Source organism: Betta splendens, chromosome 9 (genome assembly GCF_900634795.4).
Source record: "Betta splendens chromosome 9, fBetSpl5.4, whole genome shotgun sequence".
NCBI classification, from domain to species: Eukaryota; Metazoa; Chordata; class Actinopteri; order Anabantiformes; family Osphronemidae; genus Betta; species Betta splendens.
In genome coordinates this window covers 18,150,011-18,176,976 of record NC_040889.2, presented here as the reverse complement: position 1 = coordinate 18,176,976, position 26,966 = coordinate 18,150,011, and the positions used below count along the sequence as shown (strand labels likewise).

General features: G+C 46.4%; 3 protein-coding genes across 3 annotated transcripts; 1 reads left to right on the top strand and 2 right to left on the bottom strand.

The window, feature by feature from the left end:
• The first annotated feature begins 2,926 nt into the window (after positions 1-2,926).
• nkx6.3 (NK6 homeobox 3) lies at positions 2,927-5,079 on the top strand. The gene is made up of 3 exons (XM_029164165.3): positions 2,927-3,708; positions 4,055-4,224; positions 4,545-5,079. The coding sequence occupies exons 1-3, from the start codon at positions 3,294-3,296 to the stop codon at positions 4,773-4,775; spliced, it is 816 nt and encodes a 271-aa protein (XP_029019998.1). The 5' UTR covers positions 2,927-3,293; the 3' UTR covers positions 4,776-5,079.
• A 1,222-nt stretch (positions 5,080-6,301) lies between these two features.
• Positions 6,302-17,549, bottom strand: inpp5l (inositol polyphosphate-5-phosphatase L). Its single transcript, XM_029160845.3, has 16 exons — positions 16,716-17,549; positions 14,740-14,781; positions 14,286-14,386; positions 14,047-14,134; positions 11,361-11,424; positions 10,856-10,959; positions 10,538-10,590; positions 9,979-10,098; positions 9,815-9,899; positions 9,530-9,625; positions 9,375-9,449; positions 9,057-9,130; positions 8,864-8,975; positions 8,703-8,768; positions 8,562-8,621; positions 6,302-7,641 (listed from the first exon to the last, which is right to left on the bottom strand). Exons 1-15 carry the CDS (start codon positions 16,773-16,775, stop codon positions 8,580-8,582), a joined length of 1,182 nt encoding a protein of 393 aa, XP_029016678.1. The 5' UTR covers positions 16,776-17,549; the 3' UTR covers positions 6,302-7,641; positions 8,562-8,579.
• A 706-nt stretch (positions 17,550-18,255) lies between these two features.
• gpat4 (glycerol-3-phosphate acyltransferase 4) lies at positions 18,256-25,886 on the bottom strand. The gene is made up of 12 exons (XM_029160843.3): positions 25,719-25,886; positions 24,335-24,404; positions 23,938-24,238; positions 23,097-23,171; positions 22,906-22,995; positions 21,285-21,378; positions 21,062-21,177; positions 20,846-20,901; positions 20,674-20,759; positions 20,439-20,567; positions 20,019-20,098; positions 18,256-19,868 (listed from the first exon to the last, which is right to left on the bottom strand). The coding sequence occupies exons 1-12, from the start codon at positions 25,884-25,886 to the stop codon at positions 19,760-19,762; spliced, it is 1,374 nt and encodes a 457-aa protein (XP_029016676.1). The 3' UTR covers positions 18,256-19,759.
• Positions 25,887-26,966: the final 1,080 nt, after the last annotated feature.

Genomic DNA, 26,966 nt, shown 5'->3' with positions numbered 1-26,966 from the left:
CGGCCACGCGGTGGAAGGTCAGCGGGCCGAGGCAGCTCAGGCCGCACTTGTGTGGTTTCTCTGGCGCAGCGCCTGCAGGAAATAGAGACAGGGTGACCTGCATGAGTGCAATGAATGATGGTGATTGTAAACAGGCTCAAGAAAAAGAAGATTTGATCTGATGATGTGAGTGCATGTGTCGGACTCGCACGTGGACTGAGGTTTCTGTCGCAAGTAATTTTTTTAAGCCTTTTACTCTTAATATATAACTAAAATTAAATTTAAAAAATTATATATTATATCTATTAATCTAAAGTGTTAAGTATCAAAATAGTCTTATAAACAAAGAGTCGGAGGTGATGACAAATGTTTAACTACAACACTAAACAATAATCATAAAACAAAGTAGCTGTAAAATCATTTAGTCAAAGTGAAAGTAGCACACACACGCTTTCTTTTTGGACAAAAAGCTGAAGGTGTTTGTTAAAAATAAATAATAATAAATAAATAAAAATAACGATAACTGGAATGTAAACTTTAATGTTTACATGAAATGTATGTCATTTCATCCGGTAAGAAGACTGGTGTTGCAGGACAGACCTGTGCATCTGGAGGCGATTACAGTAAAGGGATCGGGGACCATCTGCACGTTTCCGCTAAACCACATGCATCACTTCTTATCTCTTATCTGAATTGCAGCGTTGGGCCATAAATTAAGAATTGTAGGTTTCTGTTTGAGCAGTAATTCACCTTTTTTTTAACACTTCAATATCTGATCACAAAATGTGGGAGTAAATGACTTTTTGTTTTGCATCAAAATGAACTAAAAAACAAACATGTTTCTTACTGAATAAAATCAAAGTAAATAATATGTTTAATAATAATAAAAAATATAAAAAAGCTTTCAGCGCACATATAGTACTACTGTAAAATTAAAAAAAGTTTGCATCTTTACACTTTAAAACTTCACCTGACAGTTTATGATTTACACTGTATCATACTGATTTTAAATCACTACTATGAAGCACATTCTAGTCAAACCCTGCAGGTAGTTTCTCACCTGAGTCGCTGCTGTAGCTCCTGTTCACCATTCTGAAGACGCAGGCTGCTCTCTCCTCTATGTCTTGACTGTATGTTGCTTCAACAGTGAAATGCATTTGTGTTTCAGTTCTGAGGCACATGAGGCTCAAACAAACTACATATGCAAATGAGAGGAAAAAAAAGAAGGGCCGGGGGAGGAGTCTGGAAAAACACCCAAAGCAGGGAGTGCATGGGCATGTTGACATTCCTGTTTACCTGATAGAGGCTCTTTATTAAGAAAGATAAGTGAAAATAAAAATCATCCTTTACAGTAAATATCAGCTCTGTGTGTGAAGGCAGAGCTGCAGCTGTGAGCGGAACGAATGCACCTGCTCCGTCTGTGTGGCCTCAAACTGCCTCTGTTTAAACACAACAGCTGGAACGCGCTTCTCGCTCTCTCGTGCATCACATTCGCAGGTGGCGCAGACCCACATCAACATGCGTACACGAAAGGTTAATAGGAATTAAAGATAATTCTAAAGAGCTCTCACAGACTCTATGGGGAACAGGCTCCGTCCTCATTGGCCGACCGTCAGGATCATGTGACGGGACGATGTTTCCAAATCCCACATGACATCATCACTCCTGGGAAACACTTTTCGTTTTCCTTTGATTTCCAACAAGTCACGTGGGTTTCATGGAAATCCCTCCGTCCTGAAACATATAGATGGAAATGTACAGAAACTATTTACTGAACATAATGATGAGTTTATGTCACAGCATGTGCATTAGTTTAGTGTATTAAACAATCATGCTGCTTTTTTCTGAGCAGCTGATAATCTGATACAGTTCTTTTGCCCTAATGTGTCGTCCTTCTCTCCAAACATTGGTTCACGATTCAGGTTTGATAAGAGTGAAGGAGGTGCTGCACTGGAAGCTGCAGCTTATCACTGCCTGTGAGTTTCCTGCCTTTGTCTCTTCCTTCTCCCGACTCGTTCTACGACATCCAATATGAGTCTCTTCTAGTGAAACGCCAGACGAGTGACCTGATTTAATCACGTCATCGAAAATACCAACGACAAAAATAAAGCAAATAACGCTCATTGTGCTTTTCTCCGCAACATAAAGTCATGAGGATTACTCATAGAAGGAGTGTACGGGAGTCGGCCTCATTGGCTGATAGTCCGGATCATGTGACAGGATAAGGACGATGTTTTTAAATCCCACATGACATCATCACCTGTGGAAAAGTACTTTCTATTCTGCTTCTGTTTCCAAGAAGTCCTATGATCATCCTGGGAACTCCTCCATCCTGTCAGCGTCTTTGACACACCAGACAAACGTGTTAGACACTGGAGAAATCCCCAACCAAGTGTTTAACAACCAACCTGTTATGTGTCATTTGAACTGTTTTAATGACGCAATGTTACAACATCGTGTTTTAATGTATTCAATGAAACTTTTGTTTTCACTGTGATCCTTAAAACAAAATCTACCACACATTAATTTGACACCGGAAGACGGTAACTACACAAAGGTCAAAAAACTCTATTTGAGTAAAATGAAGGAGGCATGAATATATTATGTGATTGATCATCTTCACAATGGGAATTAGAAATAATGAAGCGGGTTCAATAGAACAGATCCCGTCAATGAGCTGAAACAGCTGCGTGACGTCCAATCGCGCGTGCGGCTCCGATCCTCCGTTCTCCGTCTCCTCCGTCAGCTCCAGCTGCCTCTGCTCCGCCACACGGGCCGTCAAAAAATCTACTTGTTCCCACTCCACCTGTTCAAAACACTATTAATCTACAGGCTTCCAATAAAAGGCTTGGCTCCCCGCGAGGAGCCAATAGAAAGGCATTAGAGCGGCGAAGCCCAGGCCAATCCCAGGCTGCATTCTAATGCGGCCTGTCTTTATCAAGGTGCCAGTCCATTTCCACATACTGCTTATTTATGATATCTGAGGAGGGAACCGGCAGGAGCCACATTTCTGTGGAGGAACATTAAAATCGGCGTCCGCCGGGCTCGACCGAGGCGTCTGATATGGAGTTATCACACGTCCCACTGTGGCTGAGGAGAGGTTCAAAGCAGGCGTGAGCGCTCCGTGTGCTGCTGAACTGTTTTTGATGTGGCATCAACTTTGACAAACACCCGGGACTTCAATCCAAACGCGCTCAGCGCTTCGAACTATCTGAATATCAGGGGGCAGTGAGTGGGAGCCCACATCCGCTCAGCAGCGCTGCTCTTTTCCTGACTGGATCTTTCCCAATGTGCTACTGAGCCCCGAACTTCCCATGGATCCAAACATCCAGGGATCTTTCCTCTTCAACAACGGCCTGAACCAATTCCCCTCGGAGCTCAAGGCGCCCGTGTGCCAGTACTCGGTGCCCAACTCCTTCTACAAGCTCAACGCGGGCCTGAACAGCCAGCTGCAGGCGGGGACGCCCCACGGCATCAGCGACATCCTGAGTCGCTCCATGGTGGGGATGGGCTCCACGGGCACCACCACGCTGCTGTCCGGATACTCCGCCATGGGGGGGTTCAGCCCCTCCGTCACCAGCACGTCCGTGTACTACAACCGGGACTACAACTCCTCGCTGGGCGGCTTCTCCAAGTCCGGCGCCGAGTGCCCCATGAAGGCTCGCAGCGTGAGCTGCTGGGCGGAGAGCGGCTGCGACTGGAGAGGAGGGAGGCAGCAGTGCACCAACAGTGAGTGTGAATGTCTGGCCTCACCCAGATGTTACCTTTAGGAGATGTAGGAATGACCTTAACAGCAGACGAGCAGACAAATAGGAAAATACATAGAAATCAGAGTAAAACTCTTAAATTCACATAAACTTAAATTAAACAGTATTAATGATTATTAATATTTTAAGTCCAAAAATGAAAGAAAAATTGTAAAGTGACATTTTTAGATATTATACAGATTAGACAGATAAAATGCCCCATAATATTCAGATATACTGTGGATATTGTCCAGAAAAATGAGATGATTCTAGAAGTATTTCATTAGGCTCCATCGCATCAGTTATTAAAGAACAAATGGTTGTTGCAGGCAGTGGACCTCATGGGGAGATGCCCGGCAGGAAGAAACACACCAGACCCACGTTCAGTGGACATCAGATATTTGCCCTGGAGAAAACCTTCGAGCAGACCAAGTACCTGGCCGGGCCCGAGCGGGCGCGGCTGGCGTACTCGCTGGGCATGAGCGAGTCCCAGGTCAAGGTGAGGATGTCCCACTCATATTAATTAGTCCTTTCATTGCTGTGCTGAAATGTCAATTTGTTTCACCTGTGCCTGAAATTAAATTAGCATTTGCTTGCATTTTATTTTATGAATATTATAATGTTAGGCAATTTTATTTAATTACTTCTGTTTTTTTAAACGCTTGGATTTCTGAATTGCATGTATTTATGAATTAGTCTTGATTTCCTTTTTTTTTTTACAAATTTAAAAACATCGTCATGTCTGCAGACAAGACGCATGTGTTAAGGTGCACACACAAACGCGTAACCGCTGCTGTTCGAACCTGCCGCTGTGTCCAGGTGTGGTTTCAGAACAGACGCACCAAGTGGAGGAAGAAGAGCGCGTCGGAGCCGAGCTCCACGCAGACGAGCCACGGCGGCCAGGGCGGCGAGGCCTCGGACAACGAGGTGGAGGACGAGGAGTACAACAAGCCCCTGGACCCCGACTCCGACGACGACAAGATCCGGCTGCTGCTGCGCAAACACCGCAGGGCTTTCTCCGTCCTGCGCCTCGGGCCGCACCACGTCTGACGCGCCCCCCGGATGCGAACGCGGCGCCCACGCGCATCATCACTCACACGCACACGCTTCAGCGCAGGCCTGCATGATGTTACACCTACAAGGGTTGATCGGTGAGCGGCGAGCATGTTGGGAAGACGTCGGTCACGTGGTTTCACGAATAAATAAGCTAAAAACGTCGACTGTCAATTGTTTACTTTTATAAGACACAATCTGAGGCCTGTGTGAAATTCTGCTTATTCATCACATCATTTTGTCAGACCATAAGAAACAGCCTGCCAGTATCAGTCACATTAATAAAAAGATAAGAGTTGAAGTTGTTACCGTGTTGTCTTTGTGAAAACGTTCTTCCTACGCACGCATAAGATGATTATATATAATATAATACTGATATCTTTAAAATCTGCAGTAAAATTCTTTAAAGCACACTTATGCACACAGACGAATAGTTTATGAGGCACCAACATATTTTCCATTGCACTAAAATGGTGCAGACAGTAGAAAGGGACATCTATAGAGATGCAGCCTCTTCACATGTCACTATTTATGATTCCCACGAGAACCATTGGAACCTCAGCGGATTGATTTAACTGAATGTGGACTTGAAGTTGATGAAATATAAATAACACTAACAGTGATCGTTTACTGTGCACTGACTTTCAAAACACAATGTGAAAATGGAAACATGACACTGTAACAGTAGAAACACCTGAAATAAATTGATGTGTTTTATTTAGTAGTTTTTAAGCTTAATTGTTAAACCTTTAAAAGAAAAAAAACAGTGAATGTGTTGACAAGTGACAGTTAAAATGAAAGTGAAAAGGCACGCTAGAGAGGTGCATAGGTCAAAGGTCAAGACTTGTGTGATTTGTTAGCGCAGCGTGAAGACAATGACCGCCACAACTCACCCCAGCACAAAATCAATAGCACCAGATCAGCTCATTGAGCATTTAGACTCCATCTGGTCCAGGCAGCTGACACCCAACGTGATGATTCTGTCAAAGGGAAAGTCGAGGAATGCTGCTGGGATAATCCTGCTGATTACTCACATCCTGCTGGTGTATATCACATGTATAGTCAGTGTTGTCATGTGCACGTGCTCTTTATAGTCATTCGGGAGATAATCAGTTATTAGCTTAAATAAAATCAGACAATAGAGGTTCTAAAAGTCTGTCGTATCATTTATTGGCCCTTGAACACGCACAATAAAATATTAAATCTGACCTTAGGTCAGTCCACAATACTCAGATGAATTAGCTTTCTATTCCCTGAAGTATGGAAGCAGGACTCGCTATACGAGTCTTGCTTTAATCACACTGGTACCTTAGGTATGAAGCAATGTTTCTTTATGAGCTTCTTTTACCGGCAGCGGGTACCTTTGTGGTGACATTCTGGGTTCAGGCGAGGTGACTAATTGTGTGAGGAATCTGGAACACGCTGCTAGTCTTAAGGTTTTCATTGGTTGTACATGTGGCACAGTCACTTACATTCACTGTGTAGCTGTGCAGTGCTGGTGAAGCCAAGAACCATGCAACATATTTGAGTGTATAATTTTTATTTACAAAAGTGAAATGACACAATGATGTAGTGTTGGGCCAGTTCTTCCCTTCGACACTGGCCTTATAACCAACCACTGAGGGTGTGTTACTAGCAAACTGTTCACAATCTGCACATCTGCATCACTGACTCATTGCAATCTTGCGACGGCAGGGCCCGAATGCCACGACATCGACAGGAATGAGCGTTCGAACTTGGCATGAATATCAGTGGGTTTCTGTATGAATGTACAGACTGTTGTTCCACCAAGCTGTGCAAAAGACAAAAAGTCGCACCCAAGACTCGAAAACAGTAGAACACAATGAGTGACAAACCACAAACACATTAAAATACCTCAATTAGCCTCTATTAAAGATCAAATATGTCAAAATGGTAATTCGCACGTCAAAAACACCCCATAGCACGTATGCTACAGTAAGAAATGAGAACCACAGAAGCCAAACAAAACAGGGAGCAATCAGAAAGAGAGAAAGCAAAGCCAACGCAAACCTGTGTGGTGCACAGCTGTGTATATACTTTATATACAGGACATTATTGATTTGGACTTTAAAAAAATAAAGGTCAATGTCAATCAGAGCAGCACGCAGCAGGAAGGAGGACTCCCTGGGAGCAGAGTGTGGCTTAAAGCACTTGTGATACATGAACAGTGAGCGTCGGTGTGAAGACCATTCCGTTGCAGACGTCTTGAAATTAAAATGTAAAGTGTGATCAGGAGGCATCAGACCAGGTTAAAGCTGCGCTGCGAGCTACATGAGTGAAACAGACCGAGTCCCTCTGCTTCAGATCCTGCTACAGTAAACACCTCCAACAAATACCCAAACTAAAAAAAATAAAAGCATTCACACATAACCAGTTTGACTAATGTGCAATACTTGATTAGAAATCAAGTAATTTTCATGATGCACCTCTTAAGCACGTTATTGTAATAGGAGTTCTATTATTCTGAAACTTGGCTGGAGGCTACTGGAATCTCCTTGGTTGGTGCAATCAAAGGCTACGATGGAAATTTCCATTTCCAGATTTAATAAATGATTTAGGGCAATATTTAAACAAGCATGTGTTAATGTTTCATCCAATTGAAAAATGGTCTCCAGTAAGAACAATCTAGCTCTCAGAGGTTCGCGACACCTGCTGATCAATCCAAGCCAGTGCTTCAGTCACTCAGTCACTGAAGCTATGGTGATGTGAGGATGGAGAGCGTGCTGAGGAGGCCGGTGGGCTGGCTGATGGTGGAGCGGGTAGCGTCACAACCATTACCCCTGGTACTGATGCAGCGGTGGTGGAGACCAGTGGGGGGGGGGGCTTGTGGTTCCCTCATTGGCTGGAGACACACACACACACACACACACACACACACACACACACACACACACACAGACACACACACACACACACACACACACACACACATACACATACACATACACATACACATACACACACACACACACACACACACACACACAAAGGATTGTTTTAGTGCGAGTGAAGATGTCAGTAGTAAAGTTAACAATTTGGTCATAAAAGATCAGCTCAACTAAAGGATTAACATTTAAAACCGAAATATATTACTTTCATTTTTATTTTGAAGTGCTCTTTGATACCGTGCAAATTATGTAATGCTGGCGCTAAAAGCAAAACATAAACTAAGAAGAGTTGTTTGTACTAAACAACTCCAAAGCAGATGAGAGCTGCTGCAGCACCTTTTGTGCCCCTTGTGTGTAAACTCATTGTTTTGCAGCTCTAGGAAAAAGGAGGCTCATCGAAAGTGAGTCCGTCCTTAGAGGAATTATTTTAAAAGCAGCAAAACAAAGTCACGGCAGTAAAGCTGCCGATACGCTGTCTGCTGCAACGTATGTCTCCGCCGGATGCCCACGCGCGTGGTAATTAATGAAAAAGGGGGCCGGCCCAGGTGCTTAGCGCGGCGCCGGCAGAGAGGATCCAATGCACATAGATCAGGGAGAGGTGCTGATGGCCCGTGCGCCGACTACACTGGACACAAAGGAGCGCCTGTGTCCCGCAGGCTCTTCATCTTAGTTCGTACCCCGGCTCCGCGGGGCCAGCATGGCTTACGGCCCCCCGGGGAGCGGCGCAGGATTACGGCGATCACTCTCACACCCCCGAACCCGATCTCTCCACCACACACACACACACACACACACACACACACACACACACACACACACACACACACACACACACACACACACACACACACACACACACACACACAAAGCTCACCGCTGAGAAGGACCCGAGTCAATGGTCATTCGTCTTCATTGGGAAGAACAAGAACACCGGCTGCGAGAAACCACAAGAACACAGTGGAGTTAGTTTATGTGGGAGGCTTGTCTGCGTCCTCGCGTCACATGTAGCTGTTACCTTGTGGTCACCCATGCAGACATTAGGACCCATGGTGTTGTAAACAACGCTGGTCTCACCGTCGCTCTGGCGGAGAAAAAAGAAAAAGGATGGATCGTCTACATGACCTGGAGCAAAGCGCATAGAGTCTTGTAATAGAGTGCGTGCAAACATGGACTGACCCGGTGGATTAGCTTTTGGGCCGAGTGCGACATGAGGATGCGGTCGCACCAGGCGGGACAGCGGGTGTTCATGTACTGGGTGGGCTTCGAGTGGTCCTCACTGTAGGGGTAGCTGAGAGAGACGGTGCGTTTAAGGACCAGAGACAACGAAGGAGGATGGGGGGGGGGTTATCCAAGCGTCTGGAGGGCTCACCTGGGCGGGAACCTGATGTCCTCCTCCCCGATGACGTCATGAAAGGCTGCCACCTCTTTGTCATATTTCAGAAGCTGCGAGAGATTAGCGCCATCAAAACGACAAGCGTGAAGCCAGCGAGTACAAGTTTACAGGTGAAAAGCCACTTGACTGCGACGCCTATCGCGGGCTCTGTTTGCTCCCTGGCTTTTGTATCTGCGGTGCGGTCATTCATTATTTCCGCTGATCTAATCTGCAGCCCGTGTCAGATTGTTGCTAAGCAGCGGGTAATCACAGCACGGAGTCACAGCGGCGGCGGCGCTCGCTCGGGTTTCTCACCGCTCTGCCATTGTCCTCCCTGAACGCCGCCTGGTGCACATAGGCAAACAGCTTCTCCTCTATCTGGAGCAGCACCTGCAGGTGACAGGGGGGGCAGGTGAGGTGAGGGAGCAGAAACAAAATGGCCCCCAAACGGCGGCGGCAGCGGCCGTCACCTGGTGGTCGTTGTCCTTTTCTTCACAGATGATCTTCTGCACCCGATTGCCGCTGTCCTTCATCACTTTCTGCACGTCCGCTGAAATGCACAGATGCTGATCACGGACACACACACACACACACACACACACACACACACACACACACACACACACACACACACACACACACACACACACACACACACACACACACACACACACACACACACACACACAGAGATCTGTTACAGTATCAGACTTACACACACCACTCAACTTGTGGGAGAATGAATCACTCAATACCTCGACTAGACTCAGTGTGTCCAGCCGGAAGTTGAAGTCCCCAAACAGGAAGAGAGGCAGCGGAACACAGCTGCTGCCCGACATCCTGGAAGCAGAGAACGCGGTGAGAAACGTGTCTCGTCTCATCGCGGCCCGACGTTAAGACGCTTTGTGTCCAACCAGACCTGTCGATGACATATCTGAGGGCGTTTCGGCGGTTGGCTGAGTAAATAGAGGGACTGGACTCGCAGGCAATGAGGTTGGAGGCGTCGTGGAACAGGTGGACGTTGACCAGGTCCAGACCCCTGCGAGGAACAAAACCACACAGAAAAACACGGTGACGTGAGGCGAGGCCCCGGATCCCGACACCGAGAGGCCGAGCGTGTGCGTCTTCCATCACGCGTGTCTCACTCATATCAGTGAGGGCAATTGACTAGCGCTCAGTCCACACGCGAGCACACTTATCTATTGCGCCGCACGTTGGCTCCATTTCTTCAGCTGTCACTGGGAAACAATTAATGCGCGTCCGACAGACGAGCCGTGTTGACTTGCGACAGCCAAGCAAATAGTGTGAACAGGGAACAGCAGCAGCACCCTGTGACCCTCCATTTACTTCTAGCTTTATTTACTACTACTTAAACATTACTTCTATTTGTGTCCTGAAATTATTTTCATAAAACATTTTCTACAAATTGCCTCCAACATGACACTGGGCCGACTGGTGTATTGCGGCGAGGTACATACTGGTTGCGTATGATCCAGCGGGTCCTCATGAATCCCTTTCTGGACCACTTGAACTGCAACAGAGACAAATTAGAGCACGTCACCAAACAGCAGTGAGCCATGGCCGAACTGATAATCATCGATTCCCTCACATAATTTGTCTCATCTCCCTGTCAGAGCAGGCAGACGGCCCCTTCAGCCCCAGCAGACTCATTTGTCCCAACAACTTCCTCTGCCTCGCTCACAGTCTGGCACACACACACACACACACACACACACACACACACACACACACACACACACACACACACACACACACACACACACACACACACTCACATCGGGCCAGAAATCCTTGGGGAACTTCTCCTTCTCGACCGTGGCCACGCCGCTCATGGAGCCCACGTACACGTCCCGGCCCGACACCGGTCTGAAGTCCTTGGCTGCGGGGAGCGGAGAGGGGCAGCGCGGCGTAAGGGAGCGAGAAAACATGCAAAGAGCGATCAATAAACTGGTGTTAACCTCATCAGAGCGGCATACGTGATGAGGGGATCTATAAGCGAGCCATTAGAGCGCCTTTGGCCAACAACAATCGGTTGGGGCCACACAGCGAGTGGCAGCTCCGGGATGTTTATGGCTCTTCCATAAGCTTTTCTGAAGAGCTTTTTCACGCCTAACGTGACTGGACTATGCAGCAGGGAAATGACAGCTCCACTTTGAATTCAGGTCATCAGACCTTCATTACCCTCAGAGAGAAGCTCCCGTATTTATTTATTTCTTACAAACAAAGCTAATGAATAATAATGTTGGAAAATCAAAAGGAAACAGAAAATGTTTTTTTTACCATTAAAATCATACTGACTGACGTCTTTCAGCGTCTTGTGGATGAAGTACATGCTGCCCAAAGCCTGTGGAGACACAAACACATGTAGATACAAATTTAAAGTCATTCTAAGCTCTAGAATGAATGAGAACAGTTACACAGAGACACATGAGAACAGTCACAACATCAATATCGTTAATAGGTGTGACCGAGGCCTAGTCTGCGTTCAGCTCAGCTTTACCTTTTTATAGTACTGCTATTTGTGAATGACTGTGTCTTACTGCCATATATTTTATCTGAATTTATGATGGGATAACCCTCCTGATATCTCAACATAAGGCTCAATGCCAAATGCAACAGGAGTATAAGAAAAATGCAAGATTTGCACAAGTGAAACCATTTTCCAACTAAATAACAGAGCTTCAGCAGCCGTGAGGGCAAAAACTAAATGTGATCGCAGGCGCAGGACAAATCATCTCCAGCAGCGAGACGATGGACTGGCTTGTTTCTCGTGCAAGTTGAACTGTGAGGTTTTTATGGAATGACACCGAGTAAATAGTTCATCTTCTACAGACAAACAAAGTGAGCGCCTAACCGCACAAGACACACACACACACACACACACACACACACACACACACACACACACACACACACACACACACACACACACACACACACACACACACACACACACACACACACACACACACACACACACACACACACAGCCATGACAATTTTTAATGTACTAACTGCCTGCTCCACTGATCTGATTAATCATGCCCTGTGGGATCAATAAAGACAGAAAATTAAAACAATTTAAAAAGTATTAAGCAGTGGCTCTGCTGTCTGCCAGCGCCGCCGCCGTGACTGGGGCCCGGAGAAAAATCAGCTGGCGCTCGGGAGGGAGCTCGGGGCGTGACGGACCGCTGTGCAAACACACCCGTCCTCATCCAACCGGAGCATGAGAGATCTGTCCCTGAAGAGGTCATTTATCTTCAGTGCCAAAGTCATCCTCATCTCGCAAAAGGGACGCGTCGCGGCGGTCGGCTCCAGTGAGCAACAATTAGCGAGCAACTTGTCCAAAGCGGGGGAATTAAGCTGTGGCGCTGAGAGGGATTTATTAAAGTTGAAAAGATTCTCACTGCAGCACACCTTCACCAATAGCTTATTAAAAGCCTGCAAATGGGGTGAAGTTAACTTTAATAGTCCTGTAAGAAGTTCAGAAACCACACTGGGTAATTAGCCATAATGCTGGTGTCATTTTGCGTTAATACTATGTTACAGTGATGCACAGGAGGAAGCACAGACGCACGTTCCCGTCCACTTTCTCCTCCACATACTCTGCCACGCACCGATCTTCATCAATCAGGTTTGTGCACAGTTTAATAAAAAAATATTGACTTACAAGTGATTTTTTATCAAAACACCATTTGTACCGGGAATGCATGCAGGGCTCTACTCCCGCAGCCCCGTCCGAGAGGAGAACCCCCCAAACTCTCCCTTGGCCGCCTAACTGATGATCCGCAGCCGCGGGGAAACAAATTGAAAATCAATGCAGGTGGCACGGACGAAATGAGAACGAGGCGTCGGGAGGGACGGGGGGAGAGGGGGGAGGCGACAGCCCTCTCAGGGCAAAGAGTGAAAGCGTGCGCATGCTGGAGCGCAGGAGAAACTTAGTCCCAGCTGCCCCCCCCCAGCCCGCCGACTCACCCCTCACACTTTATTTATCGTGCACAAATAGGCTGGGATCAATACTTTTAATCTAGAGTTAAACGTATTGACTTCGGCCTGTCTCCCCCCACACCTGCCCATTGACTTTCTCCTTTTCGCATCACGCACCTAAAGGCTCCACGCGCAGCCATTGACCCCTGCTGTCAGACACGCGGCGCGAGGGTAGCACCTGGGAGGAGTAAGGGTTAATGGCTTCAGAAAAACCCCGGTCAGACGCCGCTTCCAGCGAGACGTCGCTCCAGACAAAAGGAATCCTGACGGGCAACGTCTGAGCAGCGCTCAGAAAGAAGTCACTCGCAGAGGCTCTATGATCTCTGTTGCCGCTTGCGAAAGAAGAAGCAGATAAGATCAATAACAGAGGAGCCGGCGGCAACACGGAGGTAATGTCCCGCGCGTCTGTGCAAAAACAACAACGCTGCTTTCGTACGGTATCTGTGAGACCGACGCGACCGCCCGTGACCCATTTCCAAACATGGATGCGACTGTGCAGAACAACCTGGAGAAAACCCAGCAAATGCAAACACGCACACCCACACACACGTGTACAACAGATGAAATGACCCGATGAATCTGCATACCTGCTTTGATTAGTCAAATGTTCCACTTTTATCTCTGGCACTTTAGTCCCAAACATGATGGAGTGGACAGTTTTACAGCCTCGTGGCGCCATTTAAGACGTTTGCTGACATCCCTCACTTTACTACAATCTCGTGTGTGTGTCTGCAATAAATGTGACTATTTCCTGGTCTGAACACTCAAAGCCATCGTCTTGGTGGTCCGACACTTAGCGGCCGTTTTCTACTTTCGGACCATTGCCGGTCTTGTTCGGCTTTGTTCGCTTTGTACTGCTCCAAACTCTGCATTTCATTCCAACCCGTCAGCTCAATGTGTCCAACACCTCCAACCTCCTCCTGACGCGGGGCTCCACCTAGTGGACAAACACGTGAACTGCTCTGACTGTGCTCCCTACCGTGAAGCTGTCCTCTGCTTGGAACTGGTTGTCCACGTAGATGCGGGCTCTGTCGTACTCCTTCATCTCCACACTGGAATTAATGCTCCTGCAAACAACACACATCATCAGGTCATCAGGTAACAGAGAAAGCAGCTAGAGAATTTTTTTATCTATTATTTAATCAGTGAACGGTTTTGGTTCAGTTTCCCAACACATGAAGTCGTCAATACAGAAAATACAAGCTGCTTAAATACTACCTGAAGAAGTTTTCTGCATGGTCCATGTTGGCTGTGTAGTCCTTCCCTCCCACCTCCTGGAAGTGGAGGCCAATAAACTGTGGCTTGTGGGTGTGGACAGTCTGCAAAGAAGCAAGGTTCAAGTTGAACACTCCAACAGGAACCGCACAAGGGTCAACTCCATGTTACACCAGGAAGCTGATGATCATTAGAGGCAACGTGGGACGTTTGAGATTTGGAATTAGCCTCACGGTTCTATGTTATCTTATCAGCTTTGTAGAATAACACGGAGCAGCTGTGTATGCTGGGATGTGAACGCGGGAATGACGCCAGCAGCATTGGAACGCGAGCAACTGTACTGAACCAGAGTTGATTGGACACAAAACGGAAGGTGAAGATTCAGTAACTGGTTAAAATAACAAATATTCGAAGCAGTGACTAATGCGCAAAACAAAAACCCAGACCCAAAACTTACCTTATACAATTCTTGCAACCATTCACTCTGAATTTTACCCACCTACAAAATACAAAGAGAAAAATCATCAGTGCATTTTAAATGACACGGATCATGTTGGACACATGTTGGAACAGGTTTCAGCGACGGGATTGTTTAGCGGCGAGAATCCAAACCCGAACAATCACAGCTTAGTCACATGGAAATGCTGATGAGCCACATTATCGGAAGATGAGTGCAGTAAACCTGACGCTCGCACAGAAACAGCCTCACTGCTGATAAAACTACAATTATTGGCCTAAGTTATAAAACATTACTAACAGATTCACAAACCCGTGCATTTATAGCAGAATTGTGGTGACACTGGTGCAGCGGCGGTAAACGGGCTCATGGACCGGGTGTTTATTATCACACCACCACTAAACATGCAGCAACATGTTTCGTGCATCCGCGGAGGAGCTTCCACAGGGGAACAGAGGCTCGTTGAGCGGATCACACGTGTGGAACAACAGGTCGGACCTGAACCCGTTTCATCAGTTTGAGCGGCCGAGGTTGCGTTACCTCCCGCCGCATCGCCTCCGCGGCCCAACGATACAGGAAAAGATTAACAGGCGGAACCATAAAAGCTGAAACATTTGCTCATGTCCCCTCGTGTCATCAGAGTTTGCCCCGCGTAGCAGACGTGGAGTCCTGCACAGCGCTGTGCTGTACGGGTCAGGTCTGAAGCATAGTTCCGCCAGAGGAACAGCTTTGCATAGTGCATTTGCATGCGAGTGGCACCGGAAAACTGCAGCCCTGACCCGAAGGTCTCCGCTCACAGTGTGTTTGTGTGCGCGGAGGACGTGACGACTGCTGCCTCTGTCCGTCTGAAGGGCCCGCGTTCATAAACAAAACAGGCTGCTTTTCCTTTGTGTGAAGCGAGCGTCAGACGTGGTGAGACGTCATAAGCCAGCTTCCGCGGCATCACTGGTTCAAGCAGATCAATGGCTGTCACGAGTCAGCAAGGGTTGCCAGGTTATGTAGTCGATGTATGGAGCGATCTAATAATTCAACAGTAAACTGAATATCCAGCATTCCATCCTGACAGCTGGTCCAGAGCTTTAGGTTTTGCTCTTTTCCCAAAGGCTGAGTGAACATTTAGGGGTTTTGTTTATAGAAATAGGGACAAGGCTCAAGAGCCATGGAGGAGATAGTCATCTGTTTACATATCACCCTCAATAGGATCTGACATGTTTTCATTTGAGCCAGATCTGGCAACCAGGAATTGGTCCAGAGCCAAATTTCCATGAGCATAATCCCCCCCAGCAGTGTTTGAAAGAGTGGTCAGACCAGACCAGGCGGAACCTGGAGACTAAAATAACTGACACGGTACCACAGAACTACAGCATTACCTCATAAACTGTAAGTAATATACAATCCAGTACTGTCTTTGAGTAATGTGGGTCCTGTGAGGCAACAAGTCAAGACCTCTATGTGCAGGTCAGGATCTGTGAAATAAGTTTTACTACACCTGACTAAAAAAGGTTCTAGACAATATGAATATGAACAATCGTGATTTTGATTCATTTACTTTTAATGAGTCTTAATTAAGCCTCAAACACGCGCATTGACATTAACGCCCGGTGGCTTCATCGCCGTGGGGGGCGGCGTGGCGGTGGGAGGCTTTGTAGCTAGTATTAGTAGTAGTAGTAGTAGTAGTAATGGTAGGAGCACCGGGCATCGCCTGATCTGTCGGTCACGTGACGAGCGAGACGCGCAGGTAAAGGATCAACCGTCCATTCGCTTCCATCGGCGGCCGCGGACGAACACACGGTGACAGCGGAGCACGACAGAGAGAGTCCGGATGAAGCACCGCGACGCGGCCGCGCGATCACAGGCTCCAACAGACCTGTTGCGTCTTTGCGCCGCGACGCTAGTGAGCGGCGGAGCCCACCGGGGGGGGGGATTAGTTAGCCCTAATCCCGTCTGTCAGCCCGGGTTCTCGTTTCACTACTTACGTTGTCGAAGAGTGATCCGACGTTGGCGGTGACGAGCAGCACATCAGCGAACGGTTCCATGTTGGAGAGACACCTTCACAAAAAGAGTCCGAGGAAAGTCCGCCGCAGCAGCGTCGGCGGGCGGGCGGGCGGTTGGCCGCCGCGGGCCTGGCGGCTCCTCCGCGCGCGGGCTTACGAAGACTTACTGCGTGAGCACGAGCGGCGACTGGAGGCGCTCACAGACCGCCAGCATCGCCGCGCGGGCGCCGTGTGGCTGCTGGTGCGAGTCGCGCGCTGATGGCGGGCCGTCGTGTCAGGTCGTCGCCGGCGCTCATGCCCATCGTCGAGCCCCCGGAGCCTCGCGCTGCGCGTGGATTTCCGCCTGGCCTCGGGTACTCGGACTGGAGGCTCGCTCGTGAGAGGACTAGAGCGGGCCGGACCGCTGCATCTGCTCCGCTCCACGCTGCGCGCGACGCCGGGACCGTGGACTCTGCCGCTGTCGGCGCGGCTCTGAACTCCGGAGCTCCGCCCCGCGCCGTTTGCTTTCAATTGCAGTCTTCCTTGTGACAGGGCGAGTTTGAGCAACTTTTGCGACCGCCGCGCTTCAAAGTGTACGCAGTCCCACGTAATCTGACAGTCTCCAGACTGCTGTGGTAACTTCACACATAATCTAGATCACATATAAAAACCACAGTTCATCAGTAGCCGAGAAAAGCATCAGAAAGTGTCGTCAGCTCACCACAGGCGTCAGTGTTGTCCCAGCAGGAAATTGCTCATTTTCTCTGTCGAGTTGGTTACTCTCGATTTTACACCTGTCAAACGTTCCTAATAAATCAACAGGATGTGTCTTATCTTTATTGTTGGCTTTTCGGTGTGTAGGTATAGAAGCAGTAAACAAGCACCATTAGGCCTGTGGAGGCCTGCACCAGTTCACTGCAGCGGTGGGATCAGCTTGGTTTTTACGGGCGTAATCTGGGGTTTAGTCATTTAGTCATTCTCTGGAGCAGCCTGTTCTCCTGCTGCAGCTTCCTCTTTAGTCAGTGGACCTCTTGTTTGGAGTGGGTGGATCGGTGCCATCCCCCAGTCTGAGCTCCAGTCGAGGGTAAAAGCAATGACTGCTTTGGGTTTCCACAGTGCTGCTGGTGAAGTGTTCAGCCGTGACAGGGTTTACACGGGCAGCCTTCTTTGACGCTCATCCGACTGCGCCTTTTAACTCCTCCGCTGAGATCTTAGCTGACAAATCTATTCAAAACTATTGCAACAGATGTGCAAAAAAGTCCAAGAAATCCAGAAGCAGAAGGAGGAAACTCCCTTTTAAAAAGGAGGCTGTTTCCAGAAGAGGCCCGACATTTTGATGAAGCAATCAGCAGCACACGCTGATGGAAAGTAGTAGTATTAGGACAGATTGGAAGCAAAAATGCTCCAAATAAAAGTCATGGCAGACTGTTATTGTTGGTGCCCACTGGAGAATAAATCACAGGAAATGTTACTCAAGTCCTGGTTTGTCTGCCAGGAAAAGCACAGATAAGCAAGAGCTAATTAAAGTTGTTTAGAAGAATGCTGGGATTCTACAATGCTAAAGATATTTTATTTTGGAAAACATTTGAAAGTAAATACACCAAACTCCCAGGAGAGGGTCCAAAATAGAAGTTTAGAACAAGTATATCAAGCATTGCATCATTATAGTTGTAACTCGTGTTGTTGCATCTTGAAAATGTCATTTACAGTAACGAAAATCTCCACTCTGAGCCGCAACTGCGTCACTGGGCCCTTGGTTCCATAGAAAACGGACGGGACAGAGCAACAACAGTGTGAAAAGCACAGAAACCCTCAGGTATTCAACATTTATTATAACGTAGAGATTTGAAATGTATAAATGACTCTCTCTGATGACAGCTGGTCAGAGGGATGACAACACTGCACACTGTGCATCTCAACCCCAGAGAATGGGGCCCTTTGACACCTCACTGAGGAGACTAGGAGGGAGAAAGCTCACAGCTGAGGGGGGACTAACACAAAGCCTTTTAGAGTTAGAATTAATTAGGAAATACTGCTCACTGCACGAGCAGGTAGCCAATAAAACACAATGGCTGTTGGGAAGTGTGCTGTATGAATATGTATGCGCTGTCATCTAACTGGTTTAGTCGGGAGACTATGTGACTGTTGTTATTCTGCATCACTACTGTGTCATGGGCTTAAAGGACAACACTAAAAGCCTCCCAAGCTGATTCTTCGTGAGTGAGTGGATTATAAAACTGGTTCTCCAGCTGCTTTGCATTGTTAGCTGGAATAGAACGGTCTGTATCGCTCTGTGAAAACCCCAATCAGAGCAACTGTGAGCGTCATCTCCACTTCATTATGTGAGGATTTACACATTCAGTGGGAAAACAATCAACATCAAAAGCTCATCTGTAACATTGACTCCTACGGTGATAACATACGTGGCAAAAGGTCTTAATGTAAAACACAAAGCTTAAAATACAATATTTTTTTTTCACTTTGAAAAAGCTCATAAAAATATCTGATATTTAACAAAATCTGACACAGTGCCCCGGATCACGGGCATGATCCCGTCAGGCAAACCTGAACCGAGTAACAGGTTGTCGCTTAAGAAAACACTAGTCTTAATTTACACTATCTATCTCCCAGGTATAAGCAGATCTGTAACATTACATTGTTTATACAGTGGGATAAGAAGATTTTGGTAAAATAAAAAAGATAAAACTAGCAAACAAAAACAGGAACTCTGTTATAGATAACAAAACAAGTTTCCCTCAAAGTCTGCTGTCAAGGAAGACGATGCTCCTTTTTGGTACGCACCTTGTTCTCGTTTCTAATGCAGCAAGGCTTTAGTCAAGCTATTCCAACAAAGGGCAGCAGACTCAGACCAACCCATCGTAACATAACTGAACATTCCAGGCATGAGGCAGTGACCGAGGAAGCCAAATGGACTACAACTGACACGAGAGAGGGATTTTTCCAGTCCAGGTGCTCCAGCAAAGAGAGAGAACCCTGCTCTAAATGTGTAGTTAGTCAGAGTGTCTGTCCACCTCCACACAGATCCTTCAGGAGCGACTGCGGTCCTCTTGGGTGCCGACAAGCATTTTACTGTAGAGCTTCTGCTGTTCCTCTTTAAACGTGTCTTTTACCTTTCCTCGCTTCAGTCCTCCATCCCTACAGAAAGGTTTGAAAGGACAGTGATTACTGATTTGGTCAATGCCTAAAGCAGTAGTCCAATGCATGCGTCAGTGTCATCTGACTGAATAAACAGGATTTGAATATAATAATGATCTTTTGAGTCAAAGTGAAGGTGTGTTGTTTTACCACAGGAGGTCGACCAGTCCCCCTTGTCTGGCAATGGCTGCCTTTACACGATTGGCAAACTGAACAGCATCCTCTCCCTCCTGTTAGAGAGCATCAGCATAAACGGACACACAGTCACACATATTCATAAAAACTAATACTGAAAAATTGTTCTTCAAAAGCTGGTCTCATTACAATTCTGAACCAGATTATGGACTATTTAACAGATGTAGTATATATTGTAATTTTGGTTGTGCCAGGTTCTGGCCAAAAGTGATCAAAATAGACATTAATAGAGAAAATGGAGAAAAAAAAACAGCTCCACATAAATATTTGTGCCCTCTCCGTGGCTGCTGATGAAGAAAGATTCTCCTGATCATTCCTCATTATACCCCGGTATAAAACGTATCTGAATCAGGTTAACTAGTCCTGTATTCTCACCTCTCTAGACATGGGAGGAAGGTACCACACGCTACAGACGATGGCCCAGCTGCTCATCATGCGTAACAGGTAGTTGACCATGCCGAATTTACTGCTATTCCAGAAAGCGTCTCCGAATCGTGGATCGTACTGTGGCAATCAACCAAATCAAAATCAACAATAATCAACATAACTATTAAAATAGTGCACTGACCAATAAGGTTTAAATAGTACTTTAAAAGACTCATGCACTCACCTTAATAGCCACAGGGTACACTGTGGCACCAATCTCAAAACTGCCCTTCTTGAACATCATTACTGATGTATTATTAATGCATGTACCTGAGGATATAGAGAATGCATGGAATTATGATTGTAGTGGTATTTTAAAGTCCACATATGTGTAGCATGTCGCTGAACCTACTCACCCTCTGGGAAAATAAGAATGGGCAGTTTGGATTTATCTTCTACGTGATCACTTAGTCTGCAACAGAAGAAGCATGTAGGTAAACAGTGAGAAGATGTGTGAAAACTATTGGTAGTAAAAGCTAACAAAAGGAAATTGTCCAAGCAATTAATACATTGTTAAAAGCCAAAAGAAAGGAAAAACTGAAGGTTGATCAAAATGAGAGGGGTTGACACACCTTTTGGCCACTAGATGTCTGTCTTTGACTTCTGAGCGTTCAAACCAAATGTGTGGGCAGGCCTTTACCATGGATCGTTGAATGACTCCCATCAAGCCACCGTGGATTTGGCCAACCTGGCAACACAAACAAAACAACACAACACAACACAAACACATCAGGCAACAGGTACACCCCAAAAACCTGAATGTTCCCAGCTTCCCAAAGGCACTAGTATAGTTACCATGGCATAGCAGCCGTCACTGGCCAGGATGATGACATCAATAGGTGAGGTGTGGTTGGCAACACAGATGCCTCCATTTTTGGGCTTATTTTCACTACATTGGTGGAGATAATCAGACTGGTTTAATCACTGTATCATGACACCTATGAGCCAGACCTGAAACAATGCTGAGTGTAGTAGATGCAATCAAAGTACAGTTACAGATAAAAGCAAATAATGCAATCTGAAATAAGCCTGAAACATTGGTAAGTCTGGTTCTGCGTGTCTCAAATCTTCTTGTCACAAAGCAAACTATGGTAGTCAGGTCAAAGCTCTGACTCCTAGACTATGCAGGACTTAAAAGTACTAAACCACATTCCAAAGGTAGAGTTACCATCTTAAATAGAAAGCAACAGCTATGATTCCTACTTCACTGGTGTATTTATAAACCCACACGTAGGAGAAACACATGTAAGAAGCTAGGCCTTGATGGCAGACATTCATATCGAAGAGGCAATTGTCTCACCTACAACTCTGCGCCCTTTCCTCAATTATTACACAAGTCAATTCACGTTTCACAACAGTCAACCAAAAAAACAAAACCCACCACCACCAGCTGTTATATAGAACACAACAACTTCCTCATCCACATCCTGTTGCATGTGCCATCCTCTGTTCGTGTTCCTGTTCTCGCTGTTATATTTAAGTAAACCCTTCATTACTAACCTGTGCTTAACAGTAGTGCACAGCCTCTACTTAGCTTTCTGACACTTGCATGTAGCAAATGGTCGTATACTTTCAGTGTTATGTTTAAGGTTCTTAATAAAGCTGTAGCCTTGTTGGCTCTGTCTTGGGGTTTCAGTTAAGCACATCACTGGTTTTGTGGTTCACATACAGTAGGTTTGCAAAGAAGAGTGTTGCTGGTATTATAGTTAAGTTACTTTACTGTGCAACTCTTGCTTACATCTGGATGCTCACATTGCACCTACTAACACACTCTGGTGAGTGACCTTCAAAGACAACTCTGCTGTCATTATGTAACCCCCCCCACCACACACACACACACACACACACACACACACACACACACACACACACACACACACACACACACACACACACACACACACACACACACACACACACACACACACACACACACACACACACACAGCAGAGGGGCTGCATGGATCACGAGTGACCTTGTGAATGGCTTTAAATATTGAACTTAAATTTGAAATTGCATTGCTTCTAATGTTATAGTGTAGCTAAAATTCCTATGTAGACCATGAAGTTGAGAAACTGCTTGAAAACACAGGGCAGTGTTTGATCTAAACTTTATAAACAGACAATGAGACCTGTTGCCAACAATTCTAACTGCATAATGAACTTGATATCACACTGTCAGGAAATGCATGTAGTAAAAATAGAAATACAAAACAGAGCCAGAATGTGTGATAAGAAGACATAAGATGGCACTGGCCTCGGTGCGTTGCTATCGTTTTATCGACATCCTCACCACAGGGCAAATGTCCCATCTATCTTGATCAGCCAACATCAATATCCCATAAATTTTCAGACTCAACTAAACAAAGAGTTCATGAACAATAAAAGTTCACATCAATGATAATATATCTATTACCTGTCATGATAGGTTATGATGGCTGTCAGAGCTCTGACACATATTCTGTAGCACATCAAATGAACTTTCTCACTCAGGAAGTTTTTCATCCTATAAAAAACAACAACACATGAACAGCATGAGGGTATACTCCATGTCCAGTGGACAAAAAGAGAACGAATCACTAAATAGTAGCGCTCAGTTATTCTTACCTTCCATTGGGCAACAATCCAATAACAGAGGTGAGGAACACAAGTAAGCCCACGCCAGTGACAGCAAGTGTCACCCTGGAGGACAGAGACAGGCAGGTTACTCAATGTTTCAACAAAAAAATTCTATATCAAACACAGAAGTTCAGCAAATGCAAGAGCTTGATCTGTAGATTTAAAAGTATCCTTATATGCAGTTCATGTAAGATGTAAAGGTTATTCCACCCAGGGGGAATTGGGTTTTATTATCAATTTATATGATCACATTCTACTGATAACTCCAAAACCTGCAGGAGGGCATATTAGGCAACAGTTAAGATTTCCAACAGGTTGACTTAATCAGGATGAACCAATCACTAAGGGTTGGAGAGGGTGCAGATTAAATTGGCCGAGGATTAGAAAGACATTATAAAGGTGGAGATTTCATACTAGTGTTGAGTCTGGATGACATTTACTGAACAAGTACTGAATAGGAGAATCTAGCTGCATGGCAGAAAATGTAATCGGTCTGTGCAGCTGTGACCTGAGTCATCACCCCACTAGCAACTGGAACGGAGCCAACCAGGCTTAGTCCTGAGTCACTGTCCCTCTGCTGGCTGACCCTGAATGAAGAGCCCCCTGTTTGACTCAGTGCATATGTCAACATTTAATGTTATTCCTCTGTTGTGGAGCAAGTTCGTGAGGTGCTCATGCTGTGACTAATCTTAAAATGCACAGATCACTAAACTGTTAAATAGCTAAAGTTTTCTAATGTGAAGGTGGAGGTTTTTACACAGTGCACAAAATTAACAGTTACAGAGTACTCTTCTAAATATGACCTCTTTGTTGGAGGCACGGCTAATACCTAAGAGGCAGGAGGAAGCCGTAGCGGATCAGCAGGCCCAGCCCCCATAGGACGGTCAGCCTTAGGCTAATGTAGTGGAAGTTGTAGTTGCTGCGCGTCAGCAGATTCCAGGTCTCTAATTCCTCAGCAGAAAACCGCTTGGTCACCTCATCGTCCATGATGCTCTCTACTCCTCGACGAGCAAAATAGAAGATGTCAGACATCTCAAACTCAGAGGCCGAGTCGAGGTCTCTGTTGCTGCCACTTCGCCGGATCTCCTTTATCTCCTCCTCCAAGGAGGTGGGTTCCTTAGCAATGATTGCTGAAGAAAAACAGAAACAGCAGTTCAACAAGACTCGTCCTGAAAACAAAACGCACAACAAACATGCATGCACACATTTAAATTAAAAGGTCTTACCATTTGAGTACGGTTTGTACAGTTGGTGATTCTTTTCTTTGGCTCCTCTCTCTATCCTAAGCGTGGCCCACTAAAAAGAAAGAACAATAAATGTGTAAAGATTTACTTTAAGAAAGTAAACACAGGCCAGACATGCAAACATTAGCTGCCACGACTGGCAAAACAACTTCTGACTTTATTCAGAGTTGCTCATTAGGAACAGAGTTATCTAATGGCAAAAAAATCTTAAGAAGCTGAACTTGAGAGTGAGACAAACAAAACACTACTCGTTAGTAAACACAACCTTTTGCTTTTACAGGACATAACATCTTATTTATTGTAACACAGTAAGGAACAAAAGCCTTTAGTTTGCACACAATACGCCAAAATAAAACACAGGTTATGGCCACTCAAAGACAGGAAAAGGACACAGTGTTCTCCTGGCATAAAACAAGCACAGGCAAAAAAAAAAACCTCCAGGAAATGATTGAAGGGGTGGCTCCAGAGCAGCATGAAGGTGGAGAAGGCCTAAACTTATGTAGGGAGCAAATTAAGGGGTGAGATTACCAACACATTGTGAGCGACTGGGTCATGGTGGAATAATTGTAACACAACACTGTTAGAGGAACAAAATGTCACTGCTGCTCTTAAATTGCCAAAGGTGGCATTTCCTGAAATGTATACCTTCACAGGAACCAACATCTGTAAATAACACAATCCAGAGATGGGATATACTGAGCAGTGCACCTGTCCATTGACCTTCTTTCCAAGTCTCATGGCTACTGCAGGAATGATGAGCCAAGAGCTCCTCAGCATATTTTCCGCCGGTTGGTTTATTTCCAGCTCTCAGTGGTACGTGTTGGGTAGTGATGATTAATTTATTAGTTCATTTACACGGGAGAGAAACTTCCTAACAGCGTGGATGGTAAATAGACACCGTCAAGTGGCAATGTATTGACACTTGACAACGACGCTGATGTACTGATTTACTCAATAATTAATTATATGATTCTACAAAGTGAATATCAGTACACTATTCCAGGCAGAGACAGGAGATACTGAGAAGATCTGTGCCACTGTTTTCACTCATTACATAACCAGGGATGAATGGATCCCTGCCTTAGCTGGTAAGCTGCATAAGCCAGTTATTACAATAACCACTTTTAAATATTACAGACACCACTGAAATATTCTTTCATTTATTAGGCGTTTGGAAAGAGCATCGATTATTTCATGGCAGTGGTAACACGGCCAGACAAGCGTTTGTCTTGCCTGTGTGTTTTATAGGCTCAACCCAAAAGCAAACACGTCTGATCACATGACCCTAACCTGCAGTTAACACAAGTGTCCCTCGCTTCATTCAAGTCAAAATAAAGAAGCTGAAAATAATGGGACAGAGCCTTACCTCAAAGACCTTCACCAGGCTCTTCATGTAAAGACGCCGGATGCCAAAGGACACCCCGAAGATGGCAGGCACAATGAGAAAGACCAGAAGGAGGGTGAACCACACCGTGAAGGAGATCCCTAGCAGGATACACACCAGGTTGTCAAAAGGGTTGAAGAACGGCTCCATCGTGAAGTCTGGAGGACGATGAAGTCTATTCAACTGTTGAAATCGGAGGGAAGAGCAGGTAGAGCGCTTAACAATCCTGGCCCCCGGTGGCCCTTTAACGTTTGTCAGAAAAGGCCCGTCATTAAGACGAGCAGGGGGTAAAGCTTCTCCTCAGGCCAAATAAAGAATCATTAAAAGTACAGGGGGGCATCCTGGAGTGGTCCTCTCGGACTATGCCGATGAATGTCATTATTTCGCCACGAATCATATGAAACTTGTAGAGTGAAGTTTAATTGGAATCCTTGGAAATCCCAAGTAATCTCGTCAAAGCAGCTGTAATAAGACGAGGGCGCGCCGTGGCTGCAGGTGTCCTCCGCTGCAGGAGCCAAACCTCCTGCCGGCGAGGCGCATGTAAACAATGGAAAAAAACAGCTGAACAGCAGGTGGTTGCCCCGTCTGCCGGGACCCAGGGACTCTGCAGCTGAGCGCAGCACAGACCTGCAAAACAATAACAGTCACGTTAATGGGACAGAAAAGGCCCCGCGTGCGCGTTAAGGGCCGGTGTGTGAACTGAACGCCGGCTGCGAACCATCTTCGAACGACCGTTTCCTGTTGAGTGGCACGCGCGTCCGGCTAAATAACGTAACGGTCAGCCTGATAGCGCTGGGAGGCCCTCCGTCCTCCTCCCGTGTGCTGATGCAGCGGGACGGCTAATGTGAGGCTCCGTCCCCCAGTAGCACCAGCCCGGGTTAGCCGGGCTGCCCCGTGCCCATCGCCCGGTTCCGTCAGCCAGCGCCTCCGCCTCAGCAAGCTTACGTAAATAAAAGCGACCCCTGCGCCAGCCACGGGTCATTCGACCGATACTCCCCGCACCCACAGACCGTTTAAAGCCCAACGTGCGCTACAGTTAGCTTGTGGCCTCCGAGCTAACGGGGCGCTACGCCGTCGCGCGCCGCCCCGCTCAGCTAACGTTAGCTCGCTAGCTTGCTAGCCCCGGCGGCGCTAAATGCTGAGCCGACCCCTTTTAAGTTTGGACGCCAACTTTCTATCTTAGCGACGCGGCAAAACATGAAGCCCAGCGACATGTAACAAGTTCACAGT

Coding starts and splice junctions, on each gene's coding strand:
- nkx6.3 (XM_029164165.3), top strand. CDS start 3,294: ATGGATCCAAACATCCAGGGATCTTTCCTCTTCAACAACGGCCTGAAC. Junction 3,709..4,054: donor GAGGCAGCAGTGCACCAACA/GTGAGTGTGAAT, acceptor TGGTTGTTGCAG/GCAGTGGACCTCATGGGGAG. Junction 4,225..4,544: donor TGAGCGAGTCCCAGGTCAAG/GTGAGGATGTCC, acceptor CGCTGTGTCCAG/GTGTGGTTTCAGAACAGACG.
- gpat4 (XM_029160843.3), bottom strand. CDS start 25,886: ATGGAGCCGTTCTTCAACCCTTTTGACAACCTGGTGTGTATCCTGCTA. Junction 22,996..23,096: donor GGATTGTTGCCCAATGGAAG/GTAAGAATAACT, acceptor TGTTTTTTATAG/GATGAAAAACTTCCTGAGTG. Junction 20,902..21,061: donor AGACATCTAGTGGCCAAAAG/GTGTGTCAACCC, acceptor CTTCTGTTGCAG/ACTAAGTGATCACGTAGAAG.
- inpp5l (XM_029160845.3), bottom strand. CDS start 16,775: ATGGAACCGTTCGCTGATGTGCTGCTCGTCACCGCCAACGTCGGATCA. Junction 10,591..10,855: donor CCAAGGATTTCTGGCCCGAT/GTGAGTGTGTGT, acceptor TCTCTGTTGCAG/TTCAAGTGGTCCAGAAAGGG. Junction 8,622..8,702: donor TCTGCATGGGTGACCACAAG/GTAACAGCTACA, acceptor GGTTTCTCGCAG/CCGGTGTTCTTGTTCTTCCC.